Here is a 9339-nt window from a genome sequence, read left to right as displayed (position 1 = left end):
CACACTTTTATGTATTCACATATATTTCAACAAAAATACAATGTTTGATTCCATAAAAAGAGTTGGTACTATCTAATTATCCACACATAGAAAATATAATCTTAAACTCTGTTACATATTAAGAACTGCTCTGTGTTTTCCTATAAAACTTTTACTAACTCAGTAAACACTTCTAGAGACTTCTTTTGTATTTTATATATTTCATTTAAAACTGTTTTCATTCCTATATGCATGCCCAACTACACTAAGGATAGCAGAAAGCTCAAAAACATTACATTTTCTTTCATTTCAAAGCTGACATGTTTGAGTAAATAGAAAAGCACAATGAGGAAGAGTGAGGGACTCTCTACAAATTAGGTGGCAAGGAGGTAGTTGGTGAGTAAATAGAAAAGCACGATGAGAAAGATACGAAAGCTTTCTTAATAAAGCCTCTTTATTTCCTTTTTATTAATAAGATATGAATAAAGTGAGTTTTCATTAAATTTTAGAATTACTACTTTTGATATAATAATATATGAATTAATTAATTTATTATTATTTATTTTAAAATGTAATTTTTAATATTTATTGATAAAATTATTTTAACAAATATTTAATATATAATAATAAAGATCTTTATAATAATATTAATTTAAATAATTTTTTTATTTTATCGTTTTTAGAATTTAAAGAAAAATCATTAATTAAATAAATATAATTTATTTTGTAATTTACGAAATAGGACCGTGACAAATAGAGTAAATCAAGTAAAATATGAAGTAGGCTAAATAATGGAAAAGCAAAAATGTAATCAGTTCTAAGAGATTTCCACAATCCATCATAAACAAGAGTGTAGTTTCTAGATTTGATTGTATGTAAGAATTTTTTGACTCTCTTCATCCTGATGATGGATCACAGAGTGTGATCTGAAACGTTGATGCAAAAATCTTACACACAATCGAATCTAGAAACTACACTCTTGCAAAGATGTAATGTTTAAGAATATAATGGTATTTCATTTAAGCACTCTCAAAGTTGAGAGGAAATTGGTGACTCAATTCCAATAACTTGTTTATTTGGTGTCATTTAGATGGATTTTGTTTGAATAATGTAGTAGCCACTATTTGGTTATAGGTGTTGTATTTGTGAAGGATATTGCGGTTCAGGGCCGAGGAATCCATTGTCAATCAAACAAAGATTTTTGACATGCATGTCTATATATTAGATTACATACAAATATGGTGAATATTGATAATAATAGCTAAAAGTTCTCTAAACCCTTCACGAAATTCTATGAAAAAAGAACTTTAACTTAGCAGCTAAAATCTCCAAGACAAATTGTAGAGAATACATAATCTTTTCTATGCCAATGTAAAATATATAAAATATAATTATACAAAGGGCAATGGGCAACTGAGAAGAGGTGGTGCAATTGAGGCACCTAGACAACATTTAATGATCAATAGTATTAGGTTTCCACAATCTATGCTAATATTATTCATAGTTTTAAATTTGATTGTGAGTAATTTTTAACCATCAACAATTTGGATCACACTCTCTAATTGATCATCAAGATCACACTCCTTAATCCATAAACAACATTTAATGATATTTATTGTAATTAAAAATTCAAATATCCTCTATATTAATTGTTATTAAAACTATATACTGGTTTTTAGTATGTGGGGCGCGAGGCACGTCCGAGGCGCTCAATCGTACAAACAGTGAAGTGGATGAGGATGGCGAGTTGGTCAAATTCAACAATTCACCAAGCCAATGGTTGCAAAGGGTGCCATTGTAAGCATACGCCGTACAGGAGCAATCGCTAAGGCAATCACTCCGACAATCTTCTTCCGATGCCGACTTAGCCACAGCGACGGCGTCCGCAGGCAACGAATTGCCAGTGAATTCCACGAAGCCGTCCGTGCTCGTCTCACCGCATTCTACACTGATCCGTCTTTTGCACCCGCCGGACCACGCCTGGGCCGCCCAGGCTATTTCATCTCTTGGTGTGAAACCCGTCAAGCAGCTGCAAAACTGATCATTGTTCCTAGTACAGTAAACAGCACATACTAAGCTTTGACTGCTTAGATGGCTGTGGGCCCATTCCTTCCCCTTAGCATTCACTCTTGTTTGTTTCCGTTAACATTCGGTCAGCCTTAAACAGCACACACTAAGCTTTGACTGCTTAGATGGCTGTGGGCCCATTCCTTCCCCTTAGCATTCACTCTTGTTTGTTTCCGTTCCAAAAACAATCTCCGTTAACATTCAAATTAGATAAACAGTGTTCCCGCTTGTTTCATTTCATAGTACAAAGGGGATGGGTGAGAGTACTCATCTACCTTGCAGCTGTCATTTAATACCTCGCAACTTAGATGTTTTCACAACCTTCCCTGCTTGAATGTCTTTACCATTCATTTGTTAAATTTTCATATGAAACATCATTTTTTGAATTTTCATATGAAACATATGTTAATTACCATTGATTTTTGCTACTTTCCCTGTTTGGATATTACAAGGAGAAATAATTTTCTATGCAGTGCTGTTTTTTCCCAATTCAACAGTTTGAGAGTGGAGGTTTGCTAGGATGGGCTAAAACTGTTTTCTGAGTTTTTACCAGTCATTGCATGCAGTAAAATTCAAACACATAAACATTGGTATAATACAATTACCATAGAAGGGTATCTTGCATCAAAATTGTCCACATTAACACAGCAACCATATTAATTAAAATTGCAATAGTGTTCTCTTTTAAAAGTCTCGAGGAAAAAATTATGTTTCACTTAGCTTTCACATCTTGGGCAATATAATTTAATTACAAGCTTTTATTAGTTTTGTTTTTATTTTAACTATATTTCAATTTGTTATTTATTTTTTAAAAAAAAATTAATTTTTTAAGTTGGTTATTTTTATTTATATTTATATGTATAATTAATCATGATAATATTATTTAGATTTCATGTAAATGTATATGAAAGAAATTACAATGATAACATAATTCTACTTACTTATATTAATATTTTAAAATAAACATAAAACATCACATTCAACATAATAGATATGTAAATATTTTAATATTGTGTCCTCTTGAGTTTGGTTGATTGTGCTTAAGAAGTGAAAAACAAACACAAGTTGTGGTGTAGAGTTTGGTGTGATTTGTTCTTGACACACTGGTTTAGAGGGAAGAGATGTTTCATGTGACTTGTGACCTTTGATCTGGGTGCAAGTTGCAATGGCAGCGTAGGAGTGATGATGTTAGCAATTGGCGAACTGATTAGATGATGATGCTTGGTTTGAGGTGTTACGTGTGGAGTAATTATTTCTTGGTGTGGCACTGGCTATTTTAGGGCCTATTCTCTTTGTTTTCTGGCACTTCGCAGTGGTTGGTTTTGGTTTTGTTTGTGAGTGCAGGTATCGGACGAGAGAGTGGGGAAGGATGGAAGCCAATTTATTTGGGAGCTTGGTTTTGGACCTTATAAGATATATCTCTAGGTTCTACCAACCTAAGAAGCCTATGAACTTTAAATAATATGTGTACCTAAGTTTGAATTTACTAACAAACAACTTCCAATCCTCAATTATCTATTAACACATGTATTTAAAGATTCACTCTAGTAGATTATTGGATATATATTCAACTAGGGCATCAACAGTTAGAAAATCCATGAGTACTTGCCACAAATGTGGGGACTTAAAAATTTATTAAACATGTGTAGGCTCTTAGTTCCAAAAATAGTATGAAATTATGAAAAAATAGTATACCATCATAGACATAAGAATTTAATTTTAAATTACTAGAGTGCTCAATTTCAATCTTGACCCTTCTTTATTGTGAAAACTCCTAATGAATGTCAAATACACTACCCATCCAAAACTATTGCATCAAATACACAATAGACCTTTTTTAAAAAAGACTAAAGAAAATAAATAAAATTCTATGTCATTGAGACATTCTACATAAGGGTCATTTCAAAGCTTTGTTGTGCATGTAATTGCAACCTACTTCTCCTATGAGGAACTTAAGAAGGTCAAGATTGTAAAGCCTTTTCAACAAACCCTTCTACTAATATCCAATAATGAGGGTGCTCCATTAGAAGAGTGTACTTTAAGACATTCTATCAAATAGTTCTCAATGCATTTTTTTAAACAATTCACATGCCTTGTTTATGCTTACACATTTTACATACATGCTTCTAAGGGCAGCAAAATTCTTCTATTATTCATTTATATACAAAAAACTCTATAATGTCAAATAATAATTAACTAATTTAAATTAATAAATCATAAATATTAATCAATTAAATAAATTGACTGATATATATTGAGTGGGTTGTACTATAAAATTATACTTAATATTAATTATAATTATTAAAATTATTTGAATTAAAAGATTAATTATTTGAATTAAATTATTAAAATTATTTGTTGGATTGAAAAGATTTAAAAATAGTAATGGTAGGGAACTATTTTTGACAAGAAGAAAAAAAGAAGTTGAAGTATGGCATTGAAATGATTTAAGAGCAAAATATGCATATTGTAGTGCTATGGAGTTCATACTTATATGTAAAATAAAGTAAGAAATGTTAGAAAAAGGAAATGAGCGATCTGAGAGCAAAATGTTTTTTTTGTTTTGCCTTGTCTGAGATAAAATCTAGCAAACCACAAGAACAGATAGACAACAAAAATAGATGGGCTATGCAAAGGAAGGGAACTGACTTTCAACTTTAATTGAACAGATCTTTCTTCTATTCATTTGCAGCTGGGCTTGTCTAAAATAAAATCTAGCAAGCTGCGCAGAGGAAGAGGGCAATCTTTCAACTCCAACTGAGCACATCTTATTTCTGTTAATTTGTAAGAAGGCTATTCTAGTCTTGCAGCGGCACAAAAATTCTTAGTCCTTACACAAGTGTTGTCCAATACCTATCTTGAATGCAATCTTGTTCAGTGTAGGGTTTTGGATTCTACTGATCTCTTGAGCGCCAGACCAGTAAAGTGTTTCTTTAAGATCATGTTCCATGACTAAATGATAAAAACTTTTATAGATGTTCATACCTTTTCAACAAATCCATTTTGCGTATATCCTGCAATCATGGCATTCCATGAAACCGCGTTTATTTGAGGCATTCGGTCAAAATCGTTCACACACCTTGCCTATGCTTCCACATTTTGCATACATGTTTATCAGAGCGTTTCTAACTATGACATCTGAGAAAATTCCTCTATCCTTTATGCTTCTATGGATACCTATACCCTATTCCAAAGCTTCAATTTCAGCACAGGCTGGAAGTAGGCTGGCAAATGTAAACTGATCCGGTTGGAAACCTGTTTGTTGCATATGGTGACACAGTGCAACTGCCTCCTGAAGAGCCCATGCCTTCCGTTTGCTGCCCCCATTTTTGCACGGGCTGAGAGGATGCTGGCGGAAGTTGCGGACTTTAGCTTTACACCTGCGAATCGCGTTTGTATGAAAGTTTCTAAGTCCTTTGAACAAACACACATTGTGCATATCCTGCAATAATAGTAGTCAATGAGACCGAATTTCTTTGATCAAACAGTTCACATAGCCTGTCAATGCGTCCACATTTTTGCATACATGTTTACCAGAGCATTTGCGACTATAAAAAATCTGGCAATAATCGCTTCAACGAATTTCCATGTCCTATCCCAAAGCTCCCATTTTCGCAGAAGCTGGGAGTACCTGCACAAATGAAAACTGTTTGGTCAGAAACTTGCTTATGGAGATGTTACAGGCGGGAAAACGGTTCAAAAAATAAAGTGCGCGCGGAAGTAATAGCGAACGGAGTAACGGAAAGGGGAACGGCAAACGGGACGACTTGAGGGGCCCACACCAACTACCTAAGCAGTCAAAGCTTAGTGTGTGCTGTTTAAGCCGGCCGTCCCATAGGGCCCACAGAAAGCATAAACCTGGCACGGATCTCGAGGTTGAGCCCAAAACATGGTCCATACATTTGTATTGTCCAGCTGGGCGTAGAGGTTAATGGAACCGGACTCGGACATGATCAAACGGGTCGGACCAGTTACCCCGGTCTTGAGGCTGTAAGTGAAATACTTGTCCGTTCCATTTTTGATATAGTCGAACAGGTACACGAAATCCCGGGTCATCTCGGGGACCTTGCTGAAGATTTGGCCGTTCCAGCCCCCGGATTCCCAGTACTTGACGGAATTCCTCCCCTGCAGAATGAACTGATCATTAGGCGCATCCAACAGGAGACTGTAGAGCCCCGGGGTCGGATCCCAGGGGCTCTTCCACGACGTCAGCCGCTGCTTCTCGCTAATCTTCATTCCTGGTATGAACGCGTTCTGCGGATAGTCGAAGCTCTGCCAGAGTATCTCGGACCTTTCGTGGGCTCCATATACGACCAGGTTTCCCTCGTTCGTTATGTTGGCTGTGGAAGCGGGTTTTGACGTCCCGTTGCTCGCCCATATGACCGAGTAGTCGGGGAGCTGTAGGGTGCCATTTGAGAGCACCAGGCTGCCGTTTTCTGTGAGATTCAGGACAGCCGAATTGTCCTGCAACGGGCGATCCACGTTGATTAGCCATACGGCCGTCGGGGTGTTCATTTGGGCGTACCAGATGCCTGGGTACCAGTTTGTTGTGCCGTACAACGGAAAGAAACCTAACCTGTAGATGCCGTTTGCTGAAGATTTGCTTTGGATGCCTGACAGAGTTTCTCCCACGTCTATGGCGTCTTCTTCAGCACGGCTGGATTTTATTAGGGCGGCTATGGCCCCGAGAAACAGCAGTATGAAAAGACACGGATTTTGGACTGCCCCCATTTTTGAGGTTGTGAAATTGAAGTAACCAAACTGGTTATTTTATTGCCTTCGGGTGGAACGGTGAGAATAAGTCATGGCGCAGAGTTTGAATTCTGTTTGCCAGTCTTGCCGGATTGTGTGTTTGTTTTTTCAATGGCGATTACGTTTAACCTTTCATTTAACTCGGGTTTTTATTTATTTATTAATTTTTTGTCGGCCAAACAATTGGAATTTTGTGTAAGTCACTTCTTGGATTGCTCGAGTCAAGTCACATGGTGGAAAACATCATCAAACATAAATATTTTATTATATCATTAACTTTTATTTCTTATAATCAATTAAATTAAATTAATTTTATTATTTTTTTAACAAGTTGATCAATTTAATTAACTTTACTTTAACTTCCATTCATCAAATTATTTAAATCTGATCAATTAAAATTGATTAGTTAGTCATCTATTTGTCAAACTCATGTTTCTTCCCTTGGGATACTCACACATGTGAGCACAACTCGCTTTCTTCCCCATGCCACATGTCACTATCTCAAGCCTCTGCCATGTGACACTTGTCACGAAAATAAGCTCCTATCTCCTTATACAATACAAGAGCTCCATCTTCTAATCCATCTTCAAATCACAAAAAATCTATAAATTGGAGTTTTCTCTTTTGTGATCGTCCATCAACTTGTCCTAAACTTATTTTGTCCCATTGCCATAAAAACATCTACTCATATGTTATGATTATGTTGAATTTGAGGGTAATCTACATACATAAGTTGTCATAGTATTCAAAAATTAAAATTTGTTGGATGACTATTGCATAAATGATATTTTTTATTAATTCTAATTATATTGACAAGAAATCCCATCATCTATCTCCCATGAGCACACCACGAGTGAGAACACTGTCAGAGCACAATACCTCCCAATCACAAAGCATTTATACTTCCTCAAAATTCTTCATGACACGAATAAATGTCGACCCTACATGCAGATGCCTAGTGACTATAAGGTGATGGCATCTAGAGCAAATTAGTGTATCTATAATATGAGATGCTATTGTAACGACACTAATATATGGAAGATAGTAAAAATATAATGATTCAATTAGCAAGTATATACAAAGAGATCAACAACAACTTTGGCCAAAGATCTTTTAGGACTGACTACCAATAGGAGTTAAAGAAAAGACTTAAACTTCTTTGGAAACTCACCCTTCTCTTTGCTCCATATTCGACACCTATTCGACACACACATATAATATATACTTTTGAAACCACAACAGTGCATAGCCCACAAAATCATACATGAGCATACAAAGTAATGCAAGATCACATAAGTAGATGCCTTGACATACTCACATCTACAAAAATACCCATTGGTTTATAGAGAATCTATCTATGCATTTGTTATTTGATAATAAGGTTCATAGACTATGAAGCCTAGTTCAAGAATTTTCCAATTCTTGCACTAAAATGCACAAAAATCTTATGAACTCACAAGTAAGCATGCAAGAGATTAGATAAGCAAAAAAGAATATTACGAAAGTGTACAAGGGCATACAAGAGTACATAAGAGCATTCAAGATCATTCAAATTCATAGGTCGATACCTATCCACCTGACAACATAACATAGATTAAAATACATCTTTAAATCACAACTACACTAAGAGATCAAAACTATATGTAAAGAGACTATTAGGAAAATATTTCCTATAATGATCTCATTGTTAGTCCACACCTTATTTTCTACATTTCAGAATACAACTATGCCATTCAAAAGGTGTTCAATTATGAAATTAAAACAAAAGGTGATAATATCTTAAAATAAACCTCAAGTCATTAACATAAAAACAATCATCACAAATTAAATCTCTTTAGTTATCAAAGAACTAAGGTCATTTAAGAAGAAGTTTAGATGAATCAAACTTATCATTCCATGATTTTCTTTTTCTATGTTTATCTTACAAGTAATGACTTGCAATAATGTTTATGGAAACCGAATTCTAGCATAATTGTCAATCCACATCTAACATAACATTTTTCAAGGTTGGTCCTTGTGTTACGCATTATATACATTCAAGAAGTTAATTAATTGAAAATTATATTGTTCCAGCCTTGTTTGTTTTTCCCATAGTAATGGCCAAATGTTATCTATTTACTTTGTAATAAACCAAGTAGATTGATTTATTTACTTTTCCAGTCCTACAAAATACTTACAATACATAAATTAAATTTGTCGATATGGCTATAGTAGATTCTCTATGCCACTCAATTTTCCAAGAATAAATATAACTTACTCAAATCTTTTTTGTTTTTGTTTTTTACTCTAGATTAATTTTAAGATTAGTTTCATCTAAAATATGATCTTTCCCTCATAAAATAATTACTATGAACTACTCATTCCTAAGCACATATACTTCTTCTCATCTTGTCATGTTGAAGCTGATAACTTGTGTTAAGAAGCCTCACATGATAATTATTGTTGCAAAATCCCAATCGAAAGTCAACCAAGTTTTTATATTATAAATACACAAATAATAACTCATTAATGTGCAAGATCTTGTAGTATTGATGTCTATAA

At 34.5% G+C, this 9339-nt stretch overlaps 2 protein-coding genes across 2 annotated transcripts; both read right to left on the bottom strand.

Annotated features, from left to right (window-relative positions):
- Positions 1-1608: 1608 nt before the first annotated feature.
- LOC131876766 (S-locus-specific glycoprotein S6-like) lies at positions 1609-5048 on the bottom strand. The gene is made up of 2 exons (XM_059222241.1): positions 5032-5048; positions 1609-2107 (listed from the first exon to the last, which is right to left on the bottom strand). The coding sequence occupies exons 1-2, from the start codon at positions 5046-5048 to the stop codon at positions 1609-1611; spliced, it is 516 nt and encodes a 171-aa protein (XP_059078224.1).
- Positions 5049-5850: 802 nt separating this feature from the next.
- Positions 5851-6777, bottom strand: LOC131068639 (G-type lectin S-receptor-like serine/threonine-protein kinase At2g19130). Its single transcript, XM_058003870.1, has one exon. It carries the CDS (start codon positions 6775-6777, stop codon positions 5851-5853), a length of 927 nt encoding a protein of 308 aa, XP_057859853.1.
- Positions 6778-9339: the final 2562 nt, after the last annotated feature.

This window comes from Cryptomeria japonica, chromosome 6, assembly GCF_030272615.1.
Source record: "Cryptomeria japonica chromosome 6, Sugi_1.0, whole genome shotgun sequence".
NCBI lineage: Eukaryota > Viridiplantae > Streptophyta > Pinopsida > Cupressales > Cupressaceae > Cryptomeria > Cryptomeria japonica.
This window is presented reverse-complemented; position numbering and strand designations above follow the sequence as displayed.

What these genes read in the sequence shown, in the direction of transcription:
- LOC131068639 (XM_058003870.1), bottom strand. Translation starts at nt 6,777, where the DNA reads ATGGGGGCAGTCCAAAATCCGTGTCTTTTCATACTGCTGTTTCTCGGG.